General features: G+C 49.5%; 1 protein-coding gene across 3 annotated transcripts in view; it reads right to left on the bottom strand.

Moving 5' to 3' along the window:
- Positions 1-10,350: 10,350 nt before the first annotated feature.
- Positions 10,351-18,285, bottom strand: part of P2RY2 (purinergic receptor P2Y2) — a 39,606-nt gene continuing 31,671 nt past the window's right edge. For all 3 annotated transcript variants that reach the window (XM_042850559.2, XM_005310703.4, XM_065581776.1), the window contains one exon: positions 10,351-15,135. In XM_042850559.2, the coding sequence (XP_042706493.2) occupies positions 14,064-15,119 (1,056 nt within the window). In that variant the 5' untranslated portion in view covers positions 15,120-15,135 and the 3' untranslated portion in view covers positions 10,351-14,063. The remainder of the gene's footprint in view (positions 15,136-18,285) is intronic.

Genomic DNA, 18,285 nt, shown 5'->3' with positions numbered 1-18,285 from the left:
CCACTGCCTCACATCCTTATTATTTATATTATCCCTGGGAGCACCAGTCATGGGCCAGGACCCCAGTGTGCCAGGTACCGAACAGCCACAGAACAAAAAGACAGTCCCTGTCCCACCGAGCTGACAATCTAAGGCCTTGTCTACATTACACAGTTTTGTCAACAAAAGTCAGGTTTTGCTGACAAAGCAGTGGAGGTGCACACACTGCACTTCTCCTTCTACCGACAAAACTCTCCTGTTTTGCCGACAAAATAAAACCACCTCGACGAGAGGCACAGAGCTTTTTGTGGCAAAGTTAGATTGACAAAGCGTCAGTGTAGATACCACACTTGATTTTGTCGCTGTAAATGGCCTCCAGGAGGTGTCCCACAATGCCCATCCTGACCCTCTGGTCAGCAGTTCGAACTTTGCTGCCCTGATTCCGGGTACACAGGCATCTGCCCCATCTCCTTTAAAGGCCTGGGAATTTCTGAAATTCCGCTTCCTGTTTGCTCAGTGTGGACAACCCACATCACATCTTCCCAGCTGACCATCACGGCTCCATGCAGCAAATGCTCTCCCACTTGGAGCACACCTGAGTTGTTGGATCTGCTGGTGGTGTGAGGAGAGGAGGCAGCGCAGACCCAGCTCTGCTCCAGCCATAGGAACTTCAATACCTATGGTCAGATTTCTCATGGCTTGTTGGGTGAGGGCTATGAACGGGGCATGGTGCAGTGCCGCGCCAAGATAAAAGAGCTGAGGCAGGCCTACCAGAAGGCAAGGGAGGCAAAACATCACTCTGGCGCTGTGCCAAAGACCTGCCACTTCTAGAAGGAGCCGGAAGCTATCCTCAGCAGCGACCCCATGTGGAAGACGTCTGTTAGCCTTAAATCAGGGGTTCTCAAACTCCATTGCACCGCAACCTCCTTCTGGTATCAAAAATTACTACCCAACCACAGGAGGGGGACCGAAGCCTCAGCCTGCCTGAGCCCCGCCGCCCCGGGTGAGGAGGCCAAAGGCCGAGCCCCACCATTCCAAGCAGGGGTGGGGGAGAGGCGGGGAAGCAGAAGCCCAAGGGCTTCAGCCCCAGGTGGTGGGGGGCTTGTAACCTGAGCCCTGCTGACCAGGCCTGAAGCCCTCGGGCTTCGGTCCCGGGCAGTGGGGCTCGGGCTTCGGCTTCTAACACCAGGCCTGGCAACCCCATTCAAATGGGGTCACAACTCACTTTGGGGTCCTGACCCCCAGTTTGAGAACTGCAGCTTTAAATAAACTCACCCTTAGCGCTAGACTTCATGAGGTGACATTTTCAATGTCAACAGCTTGCTATGATGCTGACACAGTACTAGGGCCAGCGCCATCCCTAGGGGATGCGGGGCCTGGGACAACACGCCCCCTCCCCCCCCCCCGCCCCAGCTCCCCCCACTCCACCCTTCCTCCATCTCTTCCCGCCCCTGCCCTGCCCCGCCTCTTCCCACCCCTGCTCCGTCCCCTCCCCCGCCCCATTCCACCCCTTCCCTCAAGCCCCCGCCCTGCCTCTTTGCAGCTTCCGCCCCCTCCCCCAAGTGATGCTGGGAGCTGGCGGGGCGGAGCGGGCAGGGGCCAGGTCCCTCGTTGCTGCCGGCGCCAGGCCCCCCACTAACCTCCCAGGCCACCCTAGACTCTGCGTCCTGAAGCGCAGGGCCCCCCAAAGCGCGGGGTCAGGGGTGGTTGCCCTAGTCTGTCTTATGGACGGGACAGCTCTGACTAGGGCTGCATGGGGCAGAGGGAAGGTTGGGTCCAAATAGGAGCGATGTCAAACATAATGAGTTAAAGATTACTGTCTACACCTACCGGTTACAGACCAGAGGCCAGAGTCCGGCCCCACCTCTGGTTGGTTCACACCACTCCAGCAGCGCAAAGCAACCAGATAGCTGGTTCCCTTGGCTACCTGGGAGTCAGGATAGCAGCTGTGTGCCGACTCCCTCCTGGCCGGTTCTGCACACCATGGTTAGCTGGAGTACAGGGGGCACCAGCCATCTCTCCTTTCCTCCCAGAGAACAGCCCTGCACTGGGGTCAGCCCACCCCAGAATCTAGGTGCTGCGCAGGTGGGAGTACGGACACCTTTCTTCACCCCCATGTTGAGTGTCGGTTGGGCACAGCTCAGAATCTGGGCACAGATCTGCATCCTCCCAGCAAATGGGTTGCCCCACCCTCTCCGCTGAACATGACCTAGATTTGCACACGGAGAAGGATCTAGAGAAGGCGCACGCATCACACAGGGCATTTCCTGAGTCCCTTGGTGAAGGAGGAGCCCTGCCCTGGTTTCACTTGGGTTAATGGGGACACTCACAGCCAGGGAGATGCTTGTCATTTTTAGTGAGAGAACATCACCTATGAGGCAGAGATGCTCAGCTGACTTACCCCAGGCCATTCATTGGAAGAGCCGGGATAGAGTCTGGAGTCCTGCTTACCAGGCCTTTTACTCTAACCATTGGACAGCACAGAAGCGGGAAAGGCAAGACTACACCCCATGCGTCCCTCGATCCCAAAGCTATGCCCAAACCACCAGACCATGATCCTCTCTCACACTGGAGATGGCTCACTCATCACACGACTGTGGTAAAATCACAACAGATGTCTCTTTGGCCCAGAGCCTGCTCAGTACCGGGCACCCTCAATTCCCATTGGCATCAGCACCTCAGGATTGAGCCCTTTGGTATTGGCTGGGTAATTCCTCCCCCTGCCCCCAGTTCATTTTGCATAAATCTTATGTTTTTAATTCTGGCGAGTGAATTTAGTTCTGGTGAAAGGTCCCAGCCTGACAGCTCAAGAGACTGAAGATCTCTTTGTGTTCTCAGAACAGATCTAGCCTGGGCTTTAGCAAAGCAAGTTCCTCCCATACTGACCCTCTGAGAAGGTACCACCTCTGCGGGGAGGTAAAGCAACTTGCTTCCATCATCACCCTTTGGCTTCTCTGCTGAAGCTGCTGGTAAGAGGGGACACAAGACAGGTACTCAAAGAGTTGGTCACAAAAAGGGAAATAGATTTTGCACAAAAAAGTTTGTTTCATTCAAAAATTCAGCTTGTGAGACCAAAAATTTCAATATGATTTTAATGTTTATATAATATTTTATATTTATATTACATATAGATGAAATATTTTTAGTATTTCAATATGAACAAAATCAAAGTTTTCATTTTGTTTGGTGGGGAAAAAGTCCATTCTTTCTTTCTGACTTTTTTGTACTACAAAGAGATGGGAAAAAGTAAAAACAAAACAAAAAAATCCTGTCTCTCTTTTATTTCCCACTGAAACAGAATGATTTTTTATTTTCATTTTTTTGTCTCCAAAATGAAATTTTTGGAAGAAAACGTGTTCTTGTGAAAAGTTTCTGTTTTTTTCAAAACACCATTTGTCGTCGATTTTTTTTTAAACCTGTCAGCCAGCTGTGACAAACAATGAATGGGATAGAAAACACAGATTTCATAATTAAATGGCAAGAAGACAGTCAAAATTGAAAGGCAGCAGCTAGAAAACTGATGAAAAATAAACACTTCTCCCTCCCGCCTCAATGTGCAATTATCCTGCAGAACTCATTGCCACAAGATATAATTGTGGCTTAAAACATTAGAAAAGGATTGGTTGTTTCTATGGATAACAAGAATATCCAGAGTTCGATTAGTAATGATTTAAAAAAAACAAAAAACAGAAACTAGAATTTTGGCAGGGATGTAACCCTCATGGTTCAGGGCAAAAAACGGAACCTCTAACTGATGGGGGTCAGGAAGAAATTTTCCCTGTGGGCAGGTTACTGCATACCTGCCTATCCACAGGGTTTATTGCATCTTCCTCTGAAGAAGCTGATACTTGCTACTGCTGGAGACAAGATCCTGGATTATAATGGAGATCCAGTCTGATAGTTCCTATGTGTCTAACAACGGAGCCAATGAGGGTGTTTTGTTTTATCCATTGGGAGCTAGGCTGAAATCTGGCAGCTCATTTCACATATGCCACTGAACAGTTGTGGCATGGTATCAAATTCCAGCCCACTAACAAGGGAGATGTTTGAAGGTTTGCTGTTCCTGGTGTAAACTGACCGATATTGGGGTGTGGTCAGAGGCAGGGTTCTGATTCAGGCCCATCTCAAGTGCTTTTGAAATAGCAGGCAGCAAACCATGACTAAATGTAGCCATCACAAAGAAGGGAACTGGGCGGGGGATTTCCCAGGCAGTGGCTAAATTTGGTCCCTCCCAGCACTAACACAGGGTCCCCACCCAGGCAGTGCTTGCAGATCATGCTTACAGCTCCCTTGCTGTTGCCTGTCTCTGTATCATCTTTATTTGGCACTAAATGGCTGCTCCTGTTTCCTACTTCAGCTGGGAGAACAAAGCTTGAAAAGTCACTAAAATAAGTGTCTCTCTGCTGGTCTCTTTGCAGCAGGTGGCCCCAGACGGGGAGACGTTGAGGGGACACAAAGCCAAACTTTTGATCTGGTTACAAGGCCTCACATCAAACCAATGGACTGAGCAGGATACTGCAGGGCACAGACTGATTCTATTCCCCCTAGGCCCATGAGCCTGCAGCTTCAGGCAACGAGCCAAGCCGTAAATTAGATCTAAGTGAGTCCTTAAATAAAGCCTAATAAAAATATTAGGTCTGCACGCAAAAGCAAGCTGACGGGGCTGGAGAATACTACCTTATGGGAGCTGATCTTTCAGAGCGCCTGACCCCCATCTCTCATTTGGGGTCTGATCCCTTCCCATCTAATTTAATCTGTTCACCAATCTAGAATCTAATGTACTATGATCTCTAGGAGGTTTCTAAACCACCTTCCTCTGTGGTGACTCAGCAAAATTCCCAGTGGCTTTAATGGGAGCAGGATTGGTGTGGACTGGTGGATAGTCAGGAGATCAGGGCTCAACCACCAAGGCCTGCATAGTCAGGGCTAGCTTTGGTGCCTAAAGTTAAGTAGCTAAACCCATGTTTAGGCACCTGCATGAGTCCCGCTGGAAGCTGTGAGTACTCAGCACCTCTTAAAGACATGCTGCTGACTATTTGCTAACAGGGCAAAGAGATGAAAGGAGGATTAGACACCTTAATAGGAGTTAGAGCTGTGGTTGAAATTTACAGGGGATTTACAGACACATCTGCCACGAAATTATTAGCAAGAGGATTGAGATACATTTTCCGTTCATTTTAAACACAAGACGCAGCTCTAAATCCCATAGACGGCTTTCAGACCCTTGCCCTATAGTCAGGGATGAAAGTAACTTACAGGACTTACCGGTACTGCCGGAGTCCTGAGGGGGCGTGGCCTCATCCGGAAAAGGCGTGGCCTCAACCAGAAGAGGCGGGGCCTCTCAAGATTTAAAGGCCCTGCGGCACCGGCTGTGGCTGGGAGTCCCAGGGCCTTTAAATCAACCCGGGGCTCCCAGCTGCAGAGGTGGCTGGGAGCCTCTGGGGCTCACAGGCAAATTAAAGGGCCCGGGGCTCTTGCCGCCGTGGAGCTCGGTGCCCTTTAAATCCCCACCACAGCTCCAGCTGGGATTTAAAGGGCTCAGGGCTCCTGCGGCTGCGGGGAGCTCCGAGCCTTGCCAGGCTGGGGCCGGGATTTAAAGGGCCCAGAGCTCCCGCGGCTGCGGGGAGCCCTGAACCCTTTAAATCCCAGCCCCAGCCCTGCTGCCGGAGCTGCGGGCAGGATTTAAAGGGCTCGGAGCTCCCCGCCACTGCGGGGAACCCAGAGCCCTTTTAATCCTGGCCGCGGAAGCCGGTGCGGTCCGGCACGGCGTACTGGCTCTTGCTGGTACGCCGTACCGGACTGTATCGGCTTACTTTCACCTCTGCCTATTGTTAAACCAACCTGGTTCATTTTGTTTTATTCCTGTGACACCTGGAAATGACAGGTAACCACAGGCTCAGTGCAGGTTCTACTTAATCTAATCTGGCCATTTGAGCATTTACAGGGAGCTCAAAACGCCAGAGCTTCAGGGACTAACTCCCACCAGCTCTTGGAGGGTTACTTTAGCTTTTCCAGTTTGTGGAGCAGTTTGTGGAGCTATTTTTTTCCCTTTGGATTTCAGTCCAGGGAACCTGATTCTCCTCTGTAGGACACTAACTTGAAACTTGATCAGCAACTTTGATTGACCCAGGATGTCAGTGTCCTGCATGTGCTACCCTGGGAATGAATCTGTTACAGCGTGTGTCACGTCACACAGCAGAGAGAGCCCTAGCTGACATATTGCCGGGGCATGTGGAATGACCCCAGATTCTACATTCCAAACGGGTGAGTCAGTGCATTACTCACAGGCACCTTGGGCCTACATTGTGTGTAGCACACAATTTTATACAGCTCTTGTTGTGTCGAACTCCTGTCTCTGCCATTGCAATAGCACTAAACACTGAAAGCTACAGAATGAGGCAGGGAGCAAGAAATAAGTGTTCGGGGAACTGGAAAGTAACCTGGCAATCCAGAGGGCCTGCTGTACTGATCAGACATATTAACGTTCAAACAGCCCCCAATACTAATCCTGTGATCGGCATCAACTCCACAGCGGATTTGAACCCAACCTATCTTGATAATAAAAAAAAAAACATTTAATTTTTTCTTCATTGCTTGTCTTGCCTGTCTGGGTCAGATTCCAGCTGGAGGTGCTGAAAAACCACGTGAAAGGCCAACCTTGGCCTCCTTCCAGCAGCCTGGAAGCACCAGAAAGCTCATGCAAAAAACCTTCCTTGCAAGTTTTCAAGCCCAATTGGCATGGAGCTCAGAATCTGTGCAGGGGTGCTCAGAATCTGCCCAGGGACTCTTTGTATAGTTAGCAGTCAAAAAATATACTACTTGTTTTAATTGAGAGACTCCTGTATGCGTCCACTGGCACTAAGGGAAAAAACACAGCCTTGTCTATACACAATACACCTCTATCCCGATATAACATGACCCGATATAACACAAATTCGGATATAACACAGATTCGGATATAACGCGGTAAAGCAGCGCTCTAGAGGGGCAGGGCTGCGCACTCTGGCGGATCAAAGCAAGTTCGATATAACGCGGTTTCACCTATAACCCGGTAAGATTTTTTTGGCTCCCGAGGAGAGCGTTATATCGGGGTAGAGATGTATTTTGCTTCAGAAGCACTGAATCATTCCAGCAGCAGGACACTTGGGCGTTTCTGAAATGAAGTATGTTTCCCAGGAGGCTAGCAGCCTGCCGGGCAAGCTGCTGAAAAGCCTGGGAGCTGGGGAGCCTGATCCAACAGCAGCCTGCTTCATGGGCTACTAGGATCTGCAAGAACCCCAGCTCTTTGGCAGGCATCAGGCCGGCTAAACAGGGGGGCTAGGGAGCTGGGGCTCCCAGAGTTTCCAAGCTCACATCTCCTCAGTAGCCCACCTGGGAGGAATCAGGGGGCTGGGCTGCTGCCCTTTCATTGGAAAACTTGTGACCAGCTCTAGCGTCTCACCTTAGAAAGGACCGACTCCATGCTCAAAGTTTCCCACCTGGGGACCAGGGCTGGGAATTCTCTGCCTTCAGAGCAACAGGCAGAATCTGCCCTGATAGAATTTAAGTTTGGACACCAATGGTCTCGCCGGGGGTGGATGGCGTTAGGTGTGTCAACGTCTCTTAGGGTGACCAGATGTCCCGATTTTATAGGGACAGTCCCGATTTTTGGGTCTTTTTCTTACCTAGGCTCCTATTACCTCCCACCCCCTGTCACGATTTTTCACACTTGCTGTCTGGTCACCCTAACATCTCTTCTTCAGACTGAGAAGGTTTCATGGATTTCCTGATGTGGGGCTCGGAAGATATTTCTCCCTGGGCATATTGTCCCCGAGACTAGGCTTGCTTTGGGGGTGGCTTTTTTGGCAGTCTGACGCAACGAACAGCATCATTGGGATCAGGGGCGCAGATCTCCTGCAGTTGCATGGCAGAGGTAATGAAGGAGAGGAGAATGTGCCATTCCCTCAGGTATAATGAAGGAGGGGGACATAACAGGACTGAGTACTTACCATTGGAAACAGGAGGAGATGCAGCAACCAACTCAGTTTCATAGAATATCAGGGTTGGAAGGGACCTTGGAAGGTCATCTAGTCCAGCCCCCTGCTCAAAGCAGGACCAATCCCCAGACAGATTTTTGCTCCAGATCCCTAAATGGCCCCCTCAAGGATTGAACTCACAACCCTGGGTTTAGCAGGCCAATGCTCAAACCATTGAGCTATCCCTCCCCCCAAAAATGCCTATAGGAAGAGGGCTGCAGCTGTTTGGCTCTGCCAGATTTAAAGGGCCACACCTGCCAGAAAGGCATGCTGGGGGGAAGGGTTCCTATCAGACGGCTCTGGGGAGGGTTAGTAGGAACCAAAGCTAGCCCCAGTGCAAGTAGGCAGACCCCTCTCACTGCACAGGGCCATATTGACTTCAGAGTTGTTCCATTGGGTTACAGGGCTCGGCCCTCTGAGAGAAAGGTGTAGGAGTGGGGCCTTAGGATTGGTTTATGCTTAAAAGTCAGGTTGCCATAGCTAGGTCAGTGTGGGGTGTGAAAAATCCACTCCCCTGACGAGCATAGCTATGCTGACCTACCCCCGGTGGAAACACAGCTTGGTTGACAGAAGAATTCTTCTATTGGCATAGTGACCGTTGTTCGGAGAGGTGGTGCTCCTACACAGACAGAAAAACTTCCATTGAAGTGTCTATGCCGTGGGGTTTATGCCGCATCGCTTCGGTGACATAACGATGCCAGCGTAGTCTCGGTAGCGTAGACATGCCCTTAGGTATGGAGCGTTGCAGCACAAATGCTTCCTACCTCAATGGAAGGGGTTTTTCCATCAATGTAGATAATCCATCTCCCCGAGCGGCAGTAGCTACGTCGAGGGAAGAATTCTTCCATCGACCTAGCCATGTCTACACCAGGCGTTAGAATTTGCACACCCCTGAGTGATGTAGCTAGGTCAAGCTAAATTTGTAGTGTAAACCGGGTGTGATGGGGGTGTGGGGGGAGGAGACATCTCTTGTGAGTGCCTCCTATCTGCTGGGTGCAATCCTGCACTCTCTCTTTTTTCTGTTCCCAGCACCCTTTTGGTGGGAACCTTTGTCAGGCAGGTCTTCAGGGCAGGGCCGGCTCCAGCATTTCTGCCGCCCCAAGCGCAAAAAAACCCCAAAACAAAACAACAACAAAAAGCCGTGATCGGCGGTGGCAGTTCAGCGGCAGGTCCTTCGCTCCTAGAGGGAGTAAGGGACCTGCCGCCCCTGAATTGCTGCCGGTGCTGCCCCTCTCCCTTGGCCGCCCCAAGCACCTGCTTGTTAAGCTGGTGCCTGGAGCCGGCCCTGCTTCAGAGGCTCAGCCCTCCGGCTAAGTCACACAGAGTCTAAAGACACAGGAAGGAACCCCTTCTGGGGTAATACAGTCCAACAAACGGTTGGCCTTTTCTGGGGTCTTCAGCTCCATCTCTGGGCCTGTTTAAACTCTAACCCCTTTCTTGGGCTCCAAAACGAAACTTGTCCCCTTCTCAGGGCTTTGGCCATTCTGCCAGTGGGGGGACCCGGATCCGCCCACTGCTCTGGGTCCCAACCCAGGGGCCCTACAAATAGCAGCCACGTGCTGCTTTCTTTACTAGTTGCTATTGCTGCTTCCCACTCTGTCCCACCACCTTCTTGGGCTCTCTGTCTGTTCCCTGTGTGAACAGGGTCTCTCCCATGCCTCCTTGGCTGGAGAGTTTCTCAGACTCTGTCCTGGTTTCTCAGGTCTCCTCTCAGGCCCCTTTGCCTGGAGAGCTCTGCCCTCTTTTTGTCAGGGTTCTTTCTCCCAGGCCTCTGCGCCTGGAGAACCTCAAGTCCTCTCCCGGCTTGAGCAGAGTTTCTCCCCAGTCTCCTTACCTGTGAGTCTCACACAGCCTTTCACTCCTTCTTCCCCCTTCTGGTCCCAGCCAGCAACTGCCCTGCTTGACTCCTGTAGCTCCTTTTAACTGAGCCTGCTGCGTTCTGATTGGCTGCTTCCCTGCAGCCTTTCTAGGCAGGCCTGGAGGCCGCACCTTCACTGCACCTTTTCCTGAGGCAGGGTGGGGTAAGACCACATGGCATCCTGTAAGGGGCCTCAAAGAGCCTGGTACACCTTGTTACACCAGGGCTCCGTTTGTGGCATTTTGGATCCAGGGATTTAGGTTGGCCATTTATAAAGAGAAGAGCTGTTGGAAAAATCCAGTTTCCAAAGACCCTTAAAGTGCATGAGTTTCTCAGTAGTATTCTGGTGACATTTGCAGACCTTGAACATTTCCATGCCTGGAGTCGAAAACCTCTCTAACATGTTAAACAATTCAGTCATTATGCCAGGCCCCTCATCCCCACCTCTTCTGAGATTGACCCAGGTTTGACCAGACTGCAGAAAAATAATAAGAGTAATAGAAATAGACTTATTTTATCATAAGCAATACAAGATCATTACATATTACAAAAATAAAAATGTGCTATATTGTCACAAAAATGAACATTTTTTTTTAGTATAAGTTAATACTTTCAAAAACAAAAATAAAAACTTCCAGTCAGTACCTCTCTGGTTGCTCTGAACCCAAATAACTTTGTTCACCCATATCTGATGCTGCAACTATTAGATCAGAGAGAAACATACTAAGTGGGATTTTTAATCGTGCCTAATCCTGTCTTTCATATGGGGCCTGATCCATATCCCTCTGAAGTCAATGGAAATACTCCCATTGGCTTCATAGGATTGGATCGGACTCTTGCGTGTATCACATGTGGCCTTACACAGCTGGGTGTCTTTATCTCCAGTAAACCACACACATATGTAAAATCTAGGGACAGGAAAAACGGAGAGGTCTTATTCCTAGCAGTGGGTTTAGACGGGGGCAAAGTATTATCTGCATAGTCCTAATATGCAGCCATGTCTGCTCTTGAAAAATTCTACTCACCCACTTATCTGGGACAAGCAGTTTTGGGTTGTGTTTTGTTATGGGTGAGTCCCCTTCACCCATTTTTCATCATCGTCATGTTGGTAAGGGGGGGCAAGGAATGTTGTGCTTGGGCTGGACTGTTTCTAAGACCTAGACATTAGAGCTGGAAAAGATCTATTAGTTCAGCCGGACCTTGCCAGTGCAGAACATTTTCTAATGTTTTCTCCAGTCTGGCTTCAAATGTCTCAGTTGATGGGTGTCTGAACCTTGGAAGGGAGTGGGCGAATCTGATCAACGGGAAGGTTGTTTTGTTTGTGAACTCAACCCACCAGCAATTCCAATAGGGAAGATACAAGCACAAGCAAATATTAGGGAGGGTGCGCATTTATTTTAACAATCACGGGCAAGAGCCTGGCAACCTTACTCACACTGAGGAATACATTAATCCACTACTAGTTCCATGGGAGCAAGAGCTGTAAATCAGTTTAGCACCATGGGCCTTGTCTTCAATAGAAAATTAGGTCATGCTAGACCATGATGAGTCATGTTAACTAACATGATAAACTCAGCTATGTACTCATAGCTTTTGAGGCCAGAAAGGACCATTAGACCGACTTCCTGTATAATCCAGGCCATATCAGTAGAAAAGATAGGAACAGAACCCAGCTTTCCTGACACCCAGGACAGTGTCCGATCCACTGGACCACTCTGCTTCTCTACAAACCATTGTAATCAAGGGCAAGCCATGTTAACCTCATTTCAGCTAGTCAGGGTTAAAACCTACTGGAAGGATAAGGTTAACCAGGACATGTGGACATGATGTTGAATACAACTTGTCTCTAGTCTGCCTTCACTGCAGAGTTATCTCAGGGTATCTCCACTGATTTAGCCTAGCTTGAGTGAAGGCACCCACACTATGAAATAACTGTGTTCACATTGGTGTTGCCCTCACTTGTGTGTGGCACTAAGACTTTTCGGATCATATCCCATGGTTCTTTGCACTCCAGTAAACTGAGCCACTCTATGAATTCTTTCCCAATGAATTGTGGGTGGACTTGTCTGTCCTTACTGGGCTCACTGAGGGAATTGTGGGAAGGCATTGGAGGACTGGAAGCACTCAAGTGGGGCTAGCCTGCATCCACACTTAAGTGGTCATGTTGGCAGCTGATGAGTTGCACTAACTCAAGCTCATACGCCTTAATGGGCCAGCAAACTCGAGTTAAAAGCACCACCACACTGGAGCTAAGGTTTGCGTGTGTAGGCAGGACTCGAGTTAGGGACAACACTCACATTATAACTTGAGTTAACTTGGCAGTGAAGACAAGCCCACTGACTACAAAGTAGGGTTTAACGTCATGTTACTTAACCTGACTCCTCTCGGTCATGTTCTAACACGGCCTAATTTTCTAGTGAGGACCATGGGCTTTAATAATGCCATGCTGATTTACACCAGCTGAGGATCTGGCCCATGGTTGAGTCAGGCTCAGTACTGAGTAAAAGTGGCAGAATCGGGCCCTTTAGCAATTAGCTGCAGCTCCTGGCAAATTGCTAAAAGTTGCGAAGTGCTGTCGCCTCCATGCTAGAATAATGTTTCCCAGCTGCTGTACATCTAGTTTCTTGGGCCACGTCTACACTAGTGAGCTCACAGTGGCACAGCTGTACCGATACACCTGTGCCGCCGTAAGATCGCTCGTGTAGCTGCTCTATGCTGACAAGAGAGAGCTCTCCCGTCGCATAATTAAACCACCCCCAACAAGCGGCGGTAGCTATGTCGGCGGGAGAAGCTCTCCCTCCGACATGGCGCTGGGCACACTGCCACTTATGCCAGCGAAATTTATGTTGCTGGGGAGGGTGGGGGTGTTTTTTTAAAGTCAGTATTGGGCAATTAGTAAAAGCCGCAGTTTGGAGGCCTTATGGCTTTCGCAAAGCCTTTAGAATTTGGGTGTGATAGGGTAGGGCAGCACTATTCAGTGCCTGGTGAACAAGCAGCGCTCTCTGGGGAAAAGCTATGAGATCAAACACTCAGGAGACAGAGGAAGGCTATTGCCTTTGGGAAGGTCAGGCAACCCATAAAAGTGGGCAGAACCCCTTGCTGGGGAGTTTTTCTGTTTCCTTTCTGCCTATAATTTACTTACTTTCCTTTCTTGTGCTAAACATTCACCCAGGAGGAAAAGACTTTGCAGATTGTAACTATTTTTCCACAGAGTCATCCCCTCCTCCTCCTCCCCCCCCCCGCCCCCCCAGCTTGGAGTGAGGCAAAAAGTCTCACATCCCTTGTATGAATGACAAAAACTTCCCCACGAGATGCTCCGGGGGCTGGATGAAAAATGGGGAAATGATTTTGTGAAAAATGTCGAAGTCTTTTCCATTTCTCAGGGCTCCATTTTCTGAGATATTCTAAATCAATATTCGGATTGAAATCTTTGTCAAAATAATTATCGACCTTTTTCACGCACTGAAAACGGTGTTTTCTTGCCAATTGCAATAATTTTTTGATAAAAACATCATCAGAAAATGTTGTGAAAGGCAGAACATTTCAGTAATATCGACAGGGTTTGGGGTTTTTTTGGAAAAAATTTGGTTTAGAAAAACCAGTATGAACTTTTCGCATGGCTATTATTCTTTTACCATGCTTGTCACTTCTTTGGCCTGACCACCATGCACCAAGTAGTCTTTGTTCACTCCTAGATAGACATCTTTCAGGATCAGAGAGAGGAGTGGGTTTGGTGGAGGAGAAGTATTCTGGTTGCAGAGCTGAATGAGGACATGCATATGGGATTATAATATATCCTTGCAGCAGCACCTTAGTTCCAAAAACTCATTAAACTGGTGACATACGCACAGGTGTATCTTGTTGAAGCATTCCTGCTCAAGCATCAACACCTGAAGCCTAGGGCATCAACTGAATGGGTGACAGCCGTCACCTTGGCTGACACACCATAGGTAGGACCTTCAGAGCGAAAAGCATGAGCTGCTGCAGCGTTAGCTAAAGAGTCATGCCTCTGTAGCTGGGGGCTGCAACAACTCAGATCCTCTGCAACTCAGTGCAGAGTGGGACCTGTAACACGCTCACCAGTGGGTTACGCATGCATAATGGCCGCATGCCAGACTCCCCTACACACAGTGGAGAAGTCCTTCCACCACGGAGATAGACTAGTCTGCAATGTGGCGGGACAGTGGACAGAAATGTAGCAGGCTAGGATTTCACATTTTGGCTATCATATGTAGTGTGCTGCTGGTTCCCGTGTTGCTGATGGGAGCTCCCCTCAGGGCCGTTTGGTTTGGAGTTTTCACTGGCATTTTGTTGCCTGCGAACTTCACAAACCTTTGGCCTACTAAGAAGTACAAAATGGGATCCAGGCAGCTGTTGGTGCTAGCTAAGGGCCTGGTTACTTTGTAGGCTAAGTTAATGGCATTGAGGGTCCCGCAGCTAAGGTCCCAGCTCCGGAAGGAGTAGTACAAGGTGCGAGTGACATGGAAAGGAAGGAAGCAGATGATGAAGACCACCAGGACAACAATGATCATCTTGACCGACTTCTTTTTGGACTTGGACCTCTTGGAGGTCCCCCGAGTGGGCTGCAGCAGCTTCCGCGCCATCAGGCAGTAGCACACGATGATGGTCAGGAAAGGGATGCAGAACAGCAGCACCAGCATCACCGAGCTGTAGATGACGAACTGGCCGAAGAGCTCCTTGCTCGACGTGTCGTGGCAGGTGATGGTCTCGCACCTCACACTGGTGGTGACGAAGAAGAGCACCGGCGACTGGCACGTGATTATGACCAACCAGATCACCCCCGATACCCTCCGCGCGTAGCGGACCCGGCCCCACTGCAGCGACTTCAGCGGGAAGCAGATGCCCAGGAAACGGTGGACACTGATGCAGAGCAGGAAGAGGATGCTGCAGTAGAGGTTGGTGTAGAACAGGAAACGGACTATTTTACACAAGCCCACACTGAAGGGCCAATTGTCCCCTTTGGCGTAGTAATACACCAGCAAGGGCAGGGAAACCACATAGAGTGTGTCAGACACGGCCAGGTTGAACATGTACGTGGTGGAGGCGTTCCAGGTCTTGATCCTGAAGAGGAAGACGTAGAGGGCCAGCAGGTTCAGACACAGCCCCACCACGCACACGATGCCATAGGAGACGGGCAGCAGAATGTACTTGAACTCCTCGTCGAATTTGCACTTGTACGTGTTGTCTTCCACGCTGCAGTCGGCAGTGGATGAGTTGGCACTCATGTTCCCGGAGCGCAGAACCATGAAGTTCTCCGTTGCCCTAGAAAACAGGGAGCAAACTGTCAGCGAATGCGGGGGTGGCTCATTGAAATGGGAGAGTAAATATGTTTGGCTGAGAACTGCAGCGAGACAGCGTGTCACCGGGCAGAAGAGATGAGTCACATTGTAATGATTGTTGTGTATAGGGCCGTAGGGCTTGCAGGCCCTTGCTGAGATCGGGGCCCCGTGGTGCCAGGTGCCGAGGCACAGAGAGATTAATGAACTTACCCAAGGTCACACATGAAGCCTATGGCATGGCTAGTAATTGAACACAGAGTTTCTGAGGCCAAGTTTAGGGTTTTAATTACATGATCATCTTTCCTCTGCAAACCCATGGAGAAACCTGGTCTCGGAGTTGCAGAAGCACACCAGAAAAATGGGTCGATTCTGAGGTCAACCTGCAGTAGGACATGTCCAAGCTATGTGAACAGTGCAGCCTTACGAGGCACTGGTGAAAAGACAGGAAAGGGAACTGATTACGAAAAATCCCATAAGATTACAGTTCATGTGTCGGGATTTGGAGGGAGCCTATCCCTCTTGGGGTGTCTAAGTCTCTCTCCCTGCCCCCCCCCGCACGTTTGTGCTGTGATATGGGAGGGGGCTGCCCCTCTAGGGGGGTCTGAGTCCCTCTCTCTGCCTCTCCCCTCCAAGTGACTTTATGACTTCTAATCTCTCTCCCGCTAAGGATTCATATTCACACATTGCGACATCCGGTATCTGGCTACTAAGAGAACTGTGAATTATAAGCAGAATGCTGCCAGAAGGCGGTGTAGTCTCCTTTCCTTTAATTACTCTGTTAAGGTGTAGGAGGGAGGTTTTCTTTTTAATGATTAACTCTAGGGAGGCGCTTTTCTGAGTTGTGGAAAGGTAAGTGCCAACGGACAGGTCTTCACTTTTGCTGTGAGGGTGTCGAGATCTGGGCTCATTCTGAGTTCTGGTGGGATGGAGTCCCACAGTCAGGATTCCAGCCTCAGTCCTTGGGAACTTCACCCAGGGTTCAGCCGGCCATAGCATTCCTGGGCTAAAGGTCCATCTATACTAGCGAAGGGCTGGTCTACCCTAGGAAACCACCAGGCTGAGGAACCAAGTTTGAGCTTGCCTGTGTGGAAGGGACAAAACCGCTGTTCTAACGATGTTCCTGGATCGTGTCCTAGATCAGACTGCAAACACTGACAGAGAGCAAGGCTGTAACATGATTTGGCTCTTTTCCTAGTGTAGGTGGGCCCTAAGACATCAAAGCAAATCCACCTATGCTGGGATAAGTGTCAGAAAAGAACCTGTCTTCAAGCGGGAGGAAGTGGCCTCCGGGAACCAAAAACCCAAACTATCCTGGTGATCTTGGTTCTGTTTTTAGGCTCTCGAGGTAGGAGCTGCTCATTCCCATGGGCAGACGAATACGTTCACTCTGGTATGTTGGCCGACTGCCTTACTCATACTATTATTACTGGTTTGGTTTGGTTCAGGCTCACTGCTAGCTGAGCTACAAGGGAGGGAGGGCTGAATAGCTGCTAAGGTTTGTTTCATCCAGTCCTGGAATTTTAATTTGTGCTTTTATTTCCAGGGAGTGGAAGTGCTGGTGAAAGATGCCAGATTTGACAGCACTCGAGACAGGAGCCCAGGACAGGCATGGACATACAGCAGCAGTGCTAGCTTCCCTACGTATGGGCAGCAACTCTGACCTGGACGGACCATGGCTGGGAGAGATGGAGGTTAGTTCAGTCTGTGTCCAGGGTTCCTCTGCCTATTCTGACAGCACTGGTGACAATCAGTGCATATGAGGTGGTTTTCTTTCTTTCTCCAGGAAGTAATGGACCAACTGATTCCACATGGGCCACCAAGCAGCCATCATATAGTAATAACATCTGGCTGTTACCATGAGGGGGTTGAATTCAGGTGAACGCCCTCCAGACAAAAGGCTCCAGTCTCCTGAACTATCCACTCTCCAGCCTGTTAAGAATTCCCAGTGGCCATAAATCGGGGGATTGACTGGACCACCCATTAAAACCTCACTCCATTTTCACTAGTTCTCCCTTTCCATCAGTTCATGAGCCACACAAATGAACCGCCAAGTGCTTACGCTTCCAGGGAGGACGAACTTAGGAGGAACACACACACACACACACACACACACACACACACACACACACACACACACACACACACACACGTTATCTTGTTCAGCAAAATCTGCAAAAAATGTCAAATATAACTTTGGAAACTAAACTTAAGGAAGTAAGCTGCATCCTTCCTTCCACCCATCCAGTGTAGTTCTGCTTTCCATGCCCACGGCATAGTTGCCAACTTTCACATGATAAATAAGCACCCCACTTTCACAATACGCCAAAAATCAAGCTAATCCCATTTCAAAACAAGGCCAAAACAAGCCAACCCCTAAGAATCCCAGCACTCTATGTGACTAGATCCCCCCAGCGTGCAGTCTGGGACTGTGGTGGGCCCACTGAGCACCCCGACTCTCTCCCTCCCTTGCCCCTGCTTGTCCCCCCTTGTACCTGCTTGCCGGGAGCCAATAAAAAAAAAAGAACAACAAGCTACAAGCCAAACAAGCAACAAGATACAAGCCAAAAACTAGCCCACAAGCAACTCACAAGCCAATTAAGCCAAAACCAAGCCCAATTTCTGTGTTTTTTTCGCAGGTTTGGCATGTCTGGCACACGGGTTAGTTTCTTTCTGACAAACTGCTTCAGTGCATTGCATGTTGTTTTACTCAACAGCCCTAGTAACAGGGTCTAGTCCCCAATCAATGGAAGGGGCAGGATTTGCTTCAAGGTGCTTAGATGTTCTACCAGAAACATGAAAAATGTGTTTCAAGACTGTTCCTTTTCTTCTAGCCTTGTATTTCTGAAGCCAGAGAGCAAAGAGCATGGTTGATACCCCAGAGCTGGCAGTGGACTTAAAAAAAAAACAATTAAAGGGGAAACCATGGGCCAAGCAAAGCATTAGATCTAAAAAATACTCCAAACAATGCATCAGGAAGGTCTGCAGAACTCAAGAAAGCCCAGTTCTCACATCAAATGTTGTTAACTCTTGTGATTCTGTTACAAGTCTCATGATAGTTGTTGCTTTTCTGCAAGCCCCAGATCCTGGATTCATGTTTTGACCATTTAGGGTACATCTGTATGGATCTTGATCA

This window comes from Chrysemys picta, chromosome 1 (genome assembly GCF_011386835.1).
Source record: "Chrysemys picta bellii isolate R12L10 chromosome 1, ASM1138683v2, whole genome shotgun sequence".
Taxonomy (NCBI): domain Eukaryota; kingdom Metazoa; phylum Chordata; order Testudines; family Emydidae; genus Chrysemys; species Chrysemys picta.
This window is presented reverse-complemented; position numbering and strand designations above follow the sequence as displayed.